Source organism: Pan paniscus, chromosome 9, assembly GCF_029289425.2.
Source record: "Pan paniscus chromosome 9, NHGRI_mPanPan1-v2.0_pri, whole genome shotgun sequence".
Classification (NCBI taxonomy): Eukaryota; Metazoa; Chordata; class Mammalia; order Primates; family Hominidae; genus Pan; species Pan paniscus.
This window is the reverse complement of record NC_073258.2, coordinates 78,809,867-78,824,489: the sequence shown is the minus strand read 5'-3', so window position 1 is coordinate 78,824,489 and position 14,623 is coordinate 78,809,867. Positions and strand designations below refer to the sequence as shown.

The 14,623-nt window shown below is 43.3% G+C and overlaps 1 protein-coding gene across 1 annotated transcript in view; it reads left to right on the top strand.

Annotated features, from left to right (window-relative positions):
- INTS4 (integrator complex subunit 4) overlaps window positions 1-13,046 on the top strand; it is a 116,868-nt gene extending 103,822 nt beyond the window's left edge. Inside the window, exons 22-23 of the mRNA XM_034933433.3 lie at window positions 7,822-7,942; window positions 12,639-13,046. Of these exons, the coding sequence (XP_034789324.1) occupies window positions 7,822-7,942; window positions 12,639-12,817 (300 nt within the window). The 3' untranslated portion in view covers window positions 12,818-13,046. The remainder of the gene's footprint in view (window positions 1-7,821; window positions 7,943-12,638) is intronic.
- The last annotated feature ends 1,577 nt before the right edge of the window (window positions 13,047-14,623 follow it).

Here is a 14,623-nt window from a genome sequence, read left to right as displayed (position 1 = left end):
GAGGGACAGAAACTGGGACAGGAGAAGAAATGAGCCTCTGTGGGAAAGAACCTAGGCTTGAATCTCAACTACTGCTGAGTGTGGTTTGGAGCAAGTTACTTTAAACTCTGAGTCTCAGATTCTACAACTGACCAATAGGAGGAGTTGACATAAAGAGATAATGTATTTAAAGCCCCCAGGACCCAGTAAGGGTTCACTAAATGATAAGACCTTTTCTAATCTTGTAATGTGACGTTAAGATTTGGTCTTTTGTTACAGAAAACTGTAATAAACAAGTTCCTTTCAGGCTGTGAGTCAGTCGGCTGGCAGATAAAATTTATGGATGGGAAAAAGCAATTACTAGGAAATATTCTTTCCCAAGTTACATAGATGTAATAGAGACACATGAGAAATGTAGTAGAGACACTAATCAATTCAGACAGTGCAATTAAGCGCCACAAAGAGTACTACTCCTTCATTCATCCATCTGTCCACTCATTCATCCTTCTTTCCATCCATCTGTACAATCATGTTTACTCTATTGCATGCACTAAGTGCTGTGGTTGCCAAGGTAAATATGTCACAATTCTTCCTCTCGGAGTGTGCACAGTTTCATTGAGAGACATACAAATGGGCAGGCAATTATAAAACAGGGTTTGGTGAGTAGACATGCACAGGATGGGTCATCTCCTAGACTGTCTCCTAAAAAACCCCTTTCAAAGCACCTCTACCACATGCAGGGCTAAACCTTTTAGAGTATTCAATTTGGAGTGTGGTGGAGGCTCAGGAAAGGAAAGGAGAAGGGCACAAGGGATATGAGAGAAGGGCCAAAGGGATATGAGTCAAAGCAGGGATGCAAGCACTGGCAGGAAGTACAATAAGGGGACAGAAAAATAGGCTGGAACAGGCAGAGAAGACTTCCTGGAGGAGGTAAGGATGAATCAGGCCTTGAAGATTATGCTTTTTGGCTGTGGTGACAATAGAGGAACGGGCCTTCTGGCTTCCAAGCAGGAATTATTAAAAATTATGAGACCTGCAGAGAACTAGTTCTGAGCTAGCTGTGAAGTTGTATTGCATATTGGAGTGTTTTTTTGTTTGTTTGTTTTTTTCCACGTTAGTGGTTGTCCACCTTCACTGCACTTTAGGATTACTCAGAAAGCATTAAGAAGAACAGATGAATAGGTGAATAGGTGTCAGCCTACATTAATTAAATCAAAATCCCCAGAATAGGGCCTATGGACACTAGTGTTTAAGAGTTCCTAGGTGATTCTAATACGTAGTCAGTGATACCAGCAGAACTACTGTTTTACATTGTCCCTGAAAAAAACTTCACTGATCACCTAAGCGTAAAGGAGATTGTAGGCAGGTTACTTAAGGGTCATCTCCTAGACTGTCTCCTAAAAAACCCCCTTCAAAGCACCTCTACCAAACGCAAGGCTAAACCTTTTAGATACCTTATAGGTAGAGGGACAGGAAACTCACTGCCCCATCGTGGGACAGGTCCAGTGGTTTGAAAGTGCCATCCAGTCCTGTCACCACACCCTGAGTCATTCCTCTGTGCCAGGCACTACTTCAGGTGCTCAATAGAGATATAGCAGTAAACATGCCTCAGAGATGACACTGAGATTACATTCCCCATTAAAATACTGTAGATCTGTTCTTTAAAGCAAACCCTGCAGAACTCCATTCATTAACATTTTATTTTATTTTATTATACTTTAAGTTTTAGGGTACATGTGCACAATGTGCAGGTTTGTTACATCTGTATACATGTGCCATGCTGGTGTGCTGCACCCATTAACTCGTCATTTAGCGTTAGATATATCTCCAAATGCTATCCCTCCCCACTCCCCCCACCCCACAACAGTCCCCGGGGTGTGATGTTCCCCTTCCTGTGTCCATGTGTTCTCATTGTTCAATTCCCACCTATGAGTGAGAACATGCGGTGTTTGGTTTTTTGTCCTTGTGATAGTTTGCTGAGAATGATGGTTTCTAGTTTCATCATTTTTTATGGCTGCATAGTATTCCATGATGTATATGTGCCACATTTTCTTAATCCAGTCTATCGTTGTTGGACATTTGGGTTGGTTCCAAGTCTTTGCTATTGTGAATGGTGCCGCAATAAACATATGTGTGCATGTGTCTTTATAGCAGCATGATTTATAATCCTTTGGGTATATACCCAGTAATGCGATGACTGGGTCAAATGGTATTTCTAGTTCTAGATCCCTGAGGAATTGCCACACTGACATCCACAATGGTTGAACTAGTTTACAGTCCCACCAACAGTGTAAAAGTGTTCCTATTTCTCCACATCCTCTCCAGCACCTGTTGTTTCCTGACTTTTTAATGATCGCCATTCTAACTGGTGTGAGATGGTATCTCATTGTGGTTTTGATTTGCATTTCTCTGATGGCCAGTGATGATGAGCATTTTTTCATATGTTTTTTGGCTGCATAAATGTCTTCTTTTGAGAAGTGTCTGTTCATATCCTTTGCCCACTTTTTGATGGGGTTGTTTGTTTTTTTCTTGTAAATTTGTTTGAGTTCATTGTAGATTCTGGATATTAGCCCTTTGTCAGATGAGTAGGTTACGAAAATTTTCTCCCATTTTGTAGGTTGCCTGTTCACTCTGATGGTAGTTTCTTTTGCTGTGCAGAAGCTCTTTAGTTTAATTAGATCCCATTTGTCAATTTTGGCTTTTGTTGCCATTGCTTTTGCTGTTTTAGACATGAAGTCCTTGCCCATGCCTAAGTCCTGAATGGTATTGTCTAGGTTTTCTTCTAGGGTTTTTATGGTTTTAGGTCTAACATGTAAGTCTTTAATCAATCTTGAATTAATTTTTGTATAAGGCATAAGGAAGGGATCCAGTTTCAGCTTTCTACATATGACTAGCCAGTTTTCCCAGCACCATTTATTAAATAGGGAATCCTTTCCCCATTGCTTGTTTTTGTCAGGTTTGTCAAAGATCAGATGGTTGTAGATATGTGGCATTATTTCTGAGGGCTCTGTTCTGTTCCATTGATCTATATCTCTGTTTTGGTAACAGTACCATGCTGTTCTGGTTACTGTAGGCTTGTAGTATAGTTTGAAGTCAGGTAGCATGATGCCTCCAGCTTTGTTCTTTTGGCTTAGGATTGACTTGGAGATGTGGGCTCTTTTTTGGTTCCATATGAACTTTAAAGTAGTTTTTTCCAATTCTGTGAAGAAAGTCATTGGTAGCTTGATGGGGATGGTATTGAATCTATAAATTACCTTGGGCAGTATGGCCATTTTCACAATATTGATTCTTCCTACCCATGAGCATGGAATGTTTTTCCATTTGTTTGTATCCTCTTTTATTTCATTGAGCAGTGGTTTGTAGTTCTCCTTGAAGAGGTCCTTCACATCTCTTGTAAGTTGGATTCCTAGGTATTTTATTCTTTTTGAACCAATTGTGAATGGGGAGTTCACTCATGATTTGGCTCTCTGTTTGTCTGTTATTGGTGTATAAGAATGCTTGTGATTTTTGCACATTGATTTTGTATCCTGAGACTTTGCTGAAGTTGCTTATCAGCTTAAGGAGATTTTGGGCTGAGACGATGGGGTTTTCTAGATATACAATCATGTCATCTGCAAACAGGGACAATTTGACTTCCTCTTTTCCTAATTGAATACCCTTTATTTCCTTCCCCTACCTAATTGCCCTGGCCAGCACTTCCAACACTATGTTGAATAGGAGTGGTGAGAGAGGGCATCTCTGTCTTGTGCCAGTTTTCAAAGGGAATGCTTCCAGTTTTTGCGCATTCAGTATGATATTGTCTGTGGGTTTGTCATAGATAGCTCTTATTATTTTGAGATACGTCTCATCAATACCTAATTTATTGAGAGTTTTTAGCATGAAGGTTGTTGAATTTTGTCAAAGGCCTTTTCTGCATCTATTGAGATAATCATGTGGTTTTTGTCTTTGGTTCTGTTTATATGCTGGATTACATTTATTGATTTTCGTATGTTGAACCAGCCTTGCATCCCAGGGATGAAGCCCACTTGATCATGGTGGATAAGCTTTCTGATGTGCTGCTGGATTTGGTTTGCCAGTATTTTATTGAGGATTTTTGCATCAATGTTCATCAAGGATATTGGTCTAAAATTCTCTTTTTTTGTTGTGTCTCTGCCAGGCTTTGGTATCAGGATGATGCTGGCCTCATAAAATGAGTTAGGGAGGATTCCCTCTTTTTCTATTGATTGGAATAGTTTCAGAAGGAATGGTACCAGCTCCTCCTTGTACCTCTGGTAGAATTCGGCTGTGAATCCATCTGGTCCTGGACTCTTTTTGGTTGGTAAGCTATTGATTATTGCCTCAATTTCAGAGCCTGTTATTGGTCTATTCAGAGATTCAGCTTCTTCCTGGTTTAGTCTTGGGAGGGTGTATGTGTCGAGGAATTCATCCATTTCTTCTAGATTTTCTAGTTTATTTGCGTAGAGGTGTTTATAGTATTCTCTGATGGTAGTTTGTATTTCTGTGGGATCGGTGGTGATATCCCCTTTATCATTTTTTTTTTTTTTTGCGTCTATTTGATTCTTCTCTCTTTTCTTTATTAGTCTTGCTAGCAGTCTATCAATTTTGTTGATTTTTTCAAAAAACCAGCTCCTGGATTCATTAATTTTTTGAAGGGTTTTTTGTGTCTCTATTTCCTTCAGTTCTGCTCTGATTTTAGTTATTTCTTGCCTTCTGCTAGCTTTTGAATGTGTTTGCTCTTGCTTTTCTAGTTCTTTTAATTGTGATGTTAGGGTGTCAATTTTGGATCTTTCCTGCTTTCTCTTGTGGGCATTTAGTGCTATAAATTTCCCTCTACACACTGCTTTGAATGTGTCCCAGAGATTCTGGTATGTTGTGTCTTTGTTCTCGTTGGTTTCAAAGGATATCTTTATTTCTGCCTTCATTTCGTTATGTACCCAGTAGTCATTCAGGAGCAGGTTGTTCAGTTTCCATGTAGTTGAGTGGTTTTGAGTGAGTTTCTTAGCAAGGCCGGCGGACCCTGCCCCGCCCCCTCGCCGGGGGCCTCCCACCTATTCTACACCTCTCGTGTCTCTTCACCCTGCCAGACTAGAGTCAAGCTCAACAGGGTCTTCTTTCCCTGCTGATTCCGCCAAGCCCATTCCCTTGGCTGTGGTTTCGCTGGATAGTAGGTAGGGACAGTGGGAATCTCGTTCATCCATTCATGTGCGTCACTAATTAGATGACGAGGCATTTGGCTACCTTAAGAGAGTCATAGTTACTCCCGCCGTTTACCCGTGCTTCATTGAATTTCTTCACTTTGACATTCAGAGCACTGGGCAGAAATCACATCGCATCAACACCCGCCGCGGGCCTTCACGATCATTAACTCTTGTAAGCCTAATCTAGGTTACTGTATTCTACCTGATGATCATTCATACTGGCCATTTCCTTCCTCTGACCTACTTGGGCCACAGGTTTCTAAGCTCCACTTTTGGAGTAGACAAATGAAAGAAGGCTTCCAGCAACCATTTCACAGAGGAGTGAAGGCCTTTCACCAAGGACAGTTTTGCTGAGAATGCTGGGAATTTTTTTTTTTTTTTTTTTTGAGACAAGGTCTCTGTCTGTTGCCTGGGCTGGAGTGCAGTGGCATGGTCAGCTCACTGTGACCTCAAACTTCTGTGTCCAAGGGATCCTCCTGCCTCAGCCTCCTGAGTAGCTGGAACTAGAGATACACACCACTACACCTGGCTAATTTTAATTTTTTTTGTGTGGAGATTGGGGGGTCTTACTTTTTTGCCCAGTCTCATCTTAAACTCCTGTCTTCAAGCAATCCTCCCACCTCAGCCCCCCAAAATGCTGGGATTATAGGCATGAGCCACTGCACCTGCTGAACACAGAAATTATGGCCCCTGTTCATTTGTTTTTCCCATGATCATTGCTGTTTCAGCCCCCCTCTGCCCTTCTTTTTCTTTCTTTCTTTCTTTTTTTTGAGACAGAATCTCACTCTGTCACCCAGGCTGGAGGGCAGTGGCAGCGATCTCAGCTCACTGCAACCTCTGCCTCCCAGGTTCAAGTGATTCCCCTGCTTCAGCCTCCCAAGTAGCTGGGACTACAGGCACACGCCACCATACCCAGCTAATTTTTGTATTTTTAGTAGGGAAGGGGTTTCATTATGTTGACCAGACTGGTCTTGAACTCCTGACCTCAAGTAATCCACCTGGCTCAGCCTCCCAAAGTGCTGGGATTACAGGCGTGAGCCACTGTGCCCGGCCCTCCCCTTCATTTTCTAAAAAAAAATGAAGCCCAAGCACTTGTCTTTAAAGATAATAAGGATCAGGAAACTGAGACACCTGCATTTTTTTTTCTATAGTAGGTTTGGGAGCTTGGAGCCTAGAACTAGAGTGGGGAGTAGCAGCTTTAAGAAATAAGGGTAGGCCAGGTGTGGTGGCTCACGCCTGTAATCCCAACACTTTGGGAGGCTGAAGTAGGAAGATCACCTGAGGTCAGGAGTTCGAGACCAACCTGGCCAACATGGTGAAACCCCATCTCTACTAAAGATACAAAATTAGCCGGGCATGACGGTGGGCGCCTGTAATCCCAGCTACTTGGGAGGCTGAGGCAGGAGAATCACTTTAACCCGGGAGGCGGAGGTTGCAGTGAGCCGAGATCATGCCACTGCAGTTCAGCTTGTGTGACAGAGTGAGACTATCTCAAGAAAAGAAAAAAAAGAAAAAGAAAAAGAAATAAGGGTAGGCTGGGCACAGTTGCTCATGCCAGTAATTCCAACACTATGGGAGTCTGAGGCAGGAGGGTCACTTGAGGTCAAGAGTTGGAGACCAGCCTGGGCAACATAGCAAGATCTTGTCTCTACAAAAAAATTTAAAAAGAAAATTACCTGGCGTGGTGGCACGTGCCTGTAATCCCCACTCCTCAGGAGGCTGAGGCAGGAAGATCACTTGCGCCCAGGAGTTTGAGGCTTCAGTGAGTTACGATCGTGCCACTACACTCCAGCCTGGGTGGCAGAGTAAGACCCTGTCTTAAAGAAAAAAAAAAAAAGAAAGAAAGAAGTGTAGAATCAGGGGGAGGCCCCATGACCTGAGGAGAGATGAAGGATTATAGGGCAAGTGGGTGAGACATGCCTTCCACAGTTTCAACATTGACCACAGTTTCAACATTGGAAGACCTGTGTGGTTCCCTACTCTGCCTTCATAAGTATATTTACATAGAGCAGGTCCTAGTCCTAGGATAAGCTTCATTTGTTCCTCTAGTTCCTTTGTGCGCTGCAGTATAGTAGGCTGTCTACACAGGGAGCTGGGAGGTCCCCCAGGATGCTGAGGAAAGAACTCTGTTGCAGTTCATGAGCCTTAAAGAACTGGCCAGTGATTTGAGTGGACTCTTCATTGAGCCGTCTCTCCGTAGAGAGAGAGATAAATGACTTCCTAGCTGCTTGCAATGTAGTGGAAAGAATGCAATTACAAAATAACTCCAAATACTGGTGGTTGGTGATGGATGCTGGGCCATGGTATGATTCAGAGCCAGGGAGGGAGTGCTCTTCTGGTGAAGGTGCCTGAGAACACTTTTCATAATCAGAATTAATATTCTTACCTGTCTTTGCGCTTAATAGAGACACTCTGTTCATATTACTTATTCACCATGAATTCAGGAAATGTTTACTGAACACTGCTTCATGCTGGATTAGGGGAATAGAGATGTCTACAGTGTTGACCTACCCCCAAGGCTCAATCTTAGTAAAGTTGGTGTCATGTTTCTTCTTGTGTTTTGAGGTTCACAACAGATGTCATCATCCATTTTGTTAAATGCTCCTCTCGCTTCTGCCTTTTTCTCATTTCTGTCACCCTTTAGGTCTTATATCCAGATGGCCAGGCTCAGATGATTCACCCCAAGCCTGCAGACTTCCGGAATCCTGGCCCCGGGCGGCACCGGCTCATCACTCAGGTTTACCTCTCCCACACCGCTTGGACAGGTAAGGAGTCAGGACCAGGGTGGGAAGGGAAATATGCTGCTGGAGATCACACCTACCCTTAAGCGTTTGGTTTTTAAAGTTTGAAAAAAATACATGGATGAATCAGGCCTTGTAAGAATTGAACTTAATGAGTTTATAAGCACTCATTAAGTGGGTAAAAAACTGGGTATATTTGGGCTAATTTGCTACAGTGCTTTGATTGCATGAGAGATAAGATTCTGTTGGAAGATATACAGGCGATTATAATAGAATGGAGTCTCATGGAAAGGGCCCTGGTCTGGACACCAGGAGATTATTCTTATCCTAACTGCCACCGACTTGCTTGGTCACCTTAGACAAGTCTCTCCCTTTCTGAGTCTTTTTCCTTATCTTCCAAATGACAATAATAATTCTCAACCTACAAATTAGTTGTGAGGATTTAAAAAAATTTTTTTTTCATTTGCCAACTTATGTCTGAATTGTGAGGATAAAATGGGAGAATACAAGTACAAAGGAGATTACATTTCAAGCCTGTAAGCCTGCTTTAAAAAACTTAAGAAGACCTCAGTCTGCAGAACCTAGAATAGGGGGCAGAATTGGCCTCAGTGGTGTTTCCCAAATAATTGGAGATGGTTCAGGAGCACTGTTACTGGAGGTGTTTAATGCCACCAAATTTGGTTTATTTTAGAGATAGGGAATGCCTTTTGGAATTTTCTTTCACTCTGTGTTTTTAAACACATAATTATAAGGCTATTATTATTATTATTATTATTATTATTATTTTGAGACGGAGTCTTGCTCTTGCCCAGGCTGGAGTGCAGTGGTGCAATCTCGGCTCACTGCAACCTCTGTCTGCCTCCTGGGTTCAGGTGCTTCTCCTGTCTCAGCCTCCCGAGTAGCGGGGATTACAGGTACACGTCACTACACCTGGCTAATTTTTTTGTATTTTAGTAGAGACAGGGTTTCGTCATGTTGGCCAAGCTAGTCTCGAACTCCTGACCTCAGGTGATCCACCCGCCTTGGCCTCCCAAAGTAGTGGGATTACAGGCGTGAGCCACTGCGCTGGGCCTTTATTAATGGTTTCCCTCTCTCAGGGTGTTAGATGGGTAATGATGACTTTATGAAGCTGTTGGATGTTAGGGCAGCCCCTTTGGGGTTCTAGTGGTGGTAGGCCTGGTGTAGTTGAGGAGCATCCAGCAGTTCTGCTACCCAGGACGTGCTTCCCTGAGTATTCCTCATTCCATAATCTGGCTGCCTGGAATGTTTTTGCACTATTTGCCAAACCACTGGCCCCACAGGAAAATAGATTCCTTATTCTAATATCTTCTGCTGAAGGGATCCCGGACATGGGGAAGGAAATGCTGTGGGACAGTATTATTTTGGGAGGGACAAGGCTCAGGAAAGCAAATTACAGTATGCTGTAGCTCCAAAGATCGTGGAAGGTCTTGAGAGGGTACTGACTTGTCCCTGGTCACACAGCAAGTCATTGCCAAGGCCAGAGTTAGAACTCAGCTGATCTGCCCCCAAGCTCAAGGTTCTTTTTCCTAGGCCCCATTTCCTCTTAAGGTATCCTAGTTCATTGCAGACTTCCTTGTTTGGTATTGCCAGGCGATCCTGAGCCTGAATAATTTTAACTTATACAAGATCACAGCCAGGCATGGTGGCTTGTACCTGTAATCTTCGGGAGGCTGAGGTGGGAGGATCGATTGAGCCCAAGAGTCTGAGACCAGCATGGGCAATATAGGGCAACCCTATCTCTACAATAGATATATAAAAAAGTTAACTGGGCATGGTGGCATGTGCCTGTAGTCCCAGCTACTCAGGAGGCTGAGGCAGGAAGATTGCTTGAGTCTGGGGGGTCAAGGCTGCAGGGAGCCCTGATCATGCCATTACATTCCAGCCTGGGTAACAGAGCAAGACCCTGACTCAAAAAAAAAAAAAAATCAGAAACAAGAAAACAAGATCACCTCCTCTGAATGGTCGCTACCCAGTCAGTATTACAAATCCCTGTTTTCATTGTTTATATATAGTGCGTACTGGTTTCAGATGTGTTTTCACATTTAATTACTTACTGACTTTCCCATTAGGATGTAGGCTTCTATAGAGCAGGGAACTTGCTTGTCTTTGCCTCTGTATCTCCAGTGTTTTAGTAGCCTGTGTCTCTAGTGCCTGACATGTAGTAGGCACTCAACAAATAATGAAAATTGAATACAAGGTTTTAAATGTGTAATAAAAATTCATTTAATCTTTAGACCAACTCTGCAGTGGAAATTAGTATTCTCTTCTTCATTTTACAGATACATAAATGGAGGCCCACATACCTGATCAGTGATAGTGCTAAAGCTGGTAGTCACCCTTCCCAGCCCTCACTGCGCTATGTCCCTTCCGGTTTGGGGCACTGAAGTGAAATATGTCTCATTGTAAATGAGCTTGCAGTTTCTTTCTCCTAATCTAGGTGATGGGGCCTGGAGTTTCTAGGGAGCTCCTTCAATCCCTCAGTAGCTCCCCACCAGGGAGGGGCCTCTCCTCTGGGAGGCAGGATGCTGCCACGTAGGAAGCTCAGTCATAGACCATGTTTCAAATTCTGCTTCCTTTGCTGTGTGATCCTGAGAAAGTTATTTTACTTCCCTGTCTCATTAAGATGAGAATAAGAATATAAACCTGCTAGGAGATAAATTCTTCCAGGCATGACGCATAAGTTGCATGAGTTGTCCTAGATGATCTTGTCTCCTTCTCCCAAGTTCCCCTCCTTCTTGTTTTCTCTCTTCTCCGCTTTACTCCTATGGCATTGCCTTGAATTGCCATTCTTATCAAATGTTGGTAAGGGAATGCAAAATGACCCTGTAGGGCTGAGTCCTACATCAACTCCCTCTGACCTTAGCAGGATTTATTTGTTTTTTGTTTGTTTGTTTGTTTGTTTTGAGACAGGGTTTCCTTCTGTTGCCCAGGCTGGAGTGCAGTGGTGTGATCCTCTCGGGCTCAAGTGGTTCCTCCCACCTCAGTCCCCCTAGTAACTGAGACTGTATGCCTGGCTAATTATTTTTATTTTTTGTAGAGACAGGTCTCACTATGTTGCCCAGGCTAGTCTCAAACACCTGGGATCAAGTGATTCTCCTGCCTTGGCCTCCCAAAGTGCTGGGATTATAGGCTTGAGCCTTATCCAGCTCTTACCAGGATTTGGCTTCTTGAAAGTGCTATGCCAACTGGGGCTGTGGTTGTGGTCTGCCACCTGGGATGGAATGGGAGAGTGTGGCAGGAAAGCAGATATAGGTACCTATTTTGATTCCACCCTAAGTGGGAGATTCATCTGGAGCCTGGTATCAGAGAACAGTGTTAGTTTCATGACAGTTACACTCATGGCTGCTGCATGACCCTCATGTTGTCATGTGAGTGTGTGCTTATCCCATGGCTGGTACTTGATGCTGAGGCTGCACTTAGATCTCATGCTGAAATCTGAGGTGCACTGGATTGCTCTGGCCTTGGGCTGACTGCAAACCTTTCCCTTCCTGGAGGACAGCAATCCAGTCTCTACTCTGACCCATAGAGAGAAGCTTGGATGTAACCAGGAAGAGGTCTGGGGAGGCATTGAGAAGTCCTGGAGTCTCTGCCCTTGTTAATTTAGATCCATCTAGCCTTCATTCCTACCCTCTGAACTTCTTAGCCTTGGGATCATCTTCAACTTACACTTTTTGCTCTGGTTGCACCAAATTAAGGAGACATCCCAAGCTCACTCCATTCCTGGCCTTTGCACTTGCCCTTACATTTTTCTGAAATTCTCTCCCTCTTCTTTATAGAAGCTTGTGGTTAATAGAATGAGTAACTGCTTCAGTTTATGAACTGGGCTCAAATTCTTACCCAGGTGTGCATCTGGGGAGTCTCTGAGAACCTATCTGATTCTTGGGACTTTTGCCAAGATTGTGGCAGTCTTTCTTTCATAATGTAGCAGGATAAGAACTCTTGGGGTTAACTGTTTGGCATAGAATGGATATTCTATTCCAAAGCCTTCCTGCACTCCTCCTCAGTACTTCTTGCAGGCTTGGTTAGAGCATGTGTTGTACTCCATTGCAACTATCTGTTTCCTCAACCAAACAGCAGGCAACTTGAGGGGAGTTCTTAATTATTCTTGCTAGGACCTGCCACATAGAGACACTAGATGATTATATTGTAAGATAATGTAATGAAAGAATGAGATGTTTTCAGACATTTTAGGTCCCTGAAACATGTTCCTGTTCATTGGCCAGAAATTTTTTGGCGAACCACTTCCTATTCAAAGGCTTCCTCTCCACTAATAAAGTAGTCTGTGGTACATGCAGCCCTGAGGCTTGAGATGGAACTGCGCAGGAAGAGCCCAACTGGGTATCAGAATAAGCCACATGCACCTTCTGAAACTGCCCAAATCCACACCTGCATAAGAATTTGAGCCCAGTTCATAAAGCAGATCATGAAGCAATTATCTTCCTGGAAGGGTTTTTAGCTTGCTCTCCAGTTGCCTCAGCAGCTTTGGCTCTGTGCCACAGTGAGCCCAAGGGGAAGGTGATGGAACAGCATCACATCTGCAGGCTCAGTGTTTTGTTTGGTGAGGGTAAGGGGAGGGAATGTGGACAGATGAAGAAATTTCTCCCTACTGCTTCCATTTTGATATTTCTTTAACTTCACATTTCATCCTCATTCCTAGCAGTTGCCTAGTTATAGAGGATTTCTTTTATCTTTTTTTCAGAGGCATGCCAGGTGGAAGTGAGGCTGCTGCTGGCCTACAACTCCAGTGCTCGCATTCCAAAATGCCCGTGGATGGAGGGTGGTGAGATGTCACCACAGGTGGAAACCAGCATCGAGGGCACCATTCCCTTCAGCAAGCCTGTAAAAGTTTATATAATGCCCAAACCTGCACGGCGCTAAGGCAAAAACAGTCTTTCCAACCGTGGCCTAGAGGGCCCTTCTTAGGTGTCAGAATGAGCCAAGCCTGAAGCACTTCACCTGGAATTGATGTGTAGGCTTAAGGAGTATGTGACCCTTACAGTCTCATCTGGTATCAAACACAGGATAAATTGTTTCTTCATTAAAAAATAAAAAACCTTCAAGTCTACTTACCCTTCTCCTCTCCACAATAAAGTTGAGAAAACACCAAGCTGTTCTAGTTCCTGGTCTGTAAAGAAATGCGTGTGGCTATAGCTTCAGCTTTTATACTACGTGCTTACATGCTATTCCTCAGGTGTGAAACACAAAGATCCAGCTACCTCCTGATAACTGGTTATTTGAGCTATAGTCTTATTTCTTAAAGTGACGGTGTGTTTGTCAGGGCAACTCCAAGGCCGCTTTAACAGCTGTACTTTTTTTTTTACCATTGACAGTTGCTGAAGGACCTTAAACGTGTTAACCTTGCTAAGAAGCCTCTTCCCTAATGCAGGCAGTAGCTGGGCCAAGGACTGAATAGCTGGAGAATGAATCATTTTCATCTTTGAGGAAATTTTTTTTTTTTTTGAGATGGAGTCTTGCTGTGTCGCTCAGGCTGGAGTGCAGTGGCGTGATCTTGGCTTACTGCAACCTCTGCCTCCTGGGTTCAAGCCATTCTCCTGCCTCAGCCTCCTGAGTAGGTGGGACTACAGGCGCCTGTCACCACGCCTTGCTAATTTTTTGTATTTTTAGTAGAGACGGGGTTTCACCATGTTAGCCAGGATGGTCTTGATCTCCTGACCTCGTGATCTGCCCACCTTGGCCTCCCAAAATGCTGGGATTACAAGTGTGAGCAACCGCGCCTTGCTTTGAAGGAAATTCTTGATCTTGCCTGCCATTATTCTTAGGACCTCTATGGCTTTAAATAAATAATATAGAAGAGCTATATTTTACAAAAGAAATCAAGATTATGGGAAACAGGGGTCCAGTGCAAGAAATAAAGTAATTTACTGCAGCATCTCTGATGAGTTGATGCTGCATGTGAGTTAAAAGTTTTAGGCATGGGGCTGGGGGCTGTGGCTCATGCCTATAATCCCAGGACTTTGGGAGGCAGGAGGATTGCTTGAGCCCAGGAGTTCAAGACCAGCCTGGGCAACATAGCAAGACCCCATCTCTGTTTAAAAAAAAAAAATTGCAAGTGTGATATAACAGTCAGTGCTCCAGAGAGGTTAACCTTTGGTACCGCCTGTGCTATGTACTTTACCTGTCATTTAATCTTCACAATAGCCAAATGAGGCTATTACTGTACAGTAAGTAATAAAGCCTGTATTCATTCAAATCCAAGAAGATCCCAAAGGTCTAAGCTATACCACCTCAGGGGAAGTATATGGGAAAAAGCCTTCAAATCTTCAGCTCTCTCTGCCTCAGTTTCCTCATCTGTGAAACGAAGATAATTGGACCTCAACAGTGGTTGAATAGGATGGATTAAATAACAATTGGTAGAATCTGAACCTGCAGCCAGTCTTGATCATATTTGACACTTGGCAAGCTTATAAAAATAATAGCAAGATAATACAATTACTCAGAGGTGGAGCTGGAATTTAAATTCAAGCATGTTTTAACTTTTGGTTTAAGGTACTTGGGTGTACCTGGCAGTGTTGTAAGCTCTTTACATTAATTAATTAACTCTCTAGGTACTGTTATCTTCATTTTATAAACAAGGCAGCTGAAGTTGAGAGAAATAAGTAACCTGTCCTAGGTCACACAATTAGGAAATGACAGATCTGGCAGTCTATTTCCAGGCAGTCTATT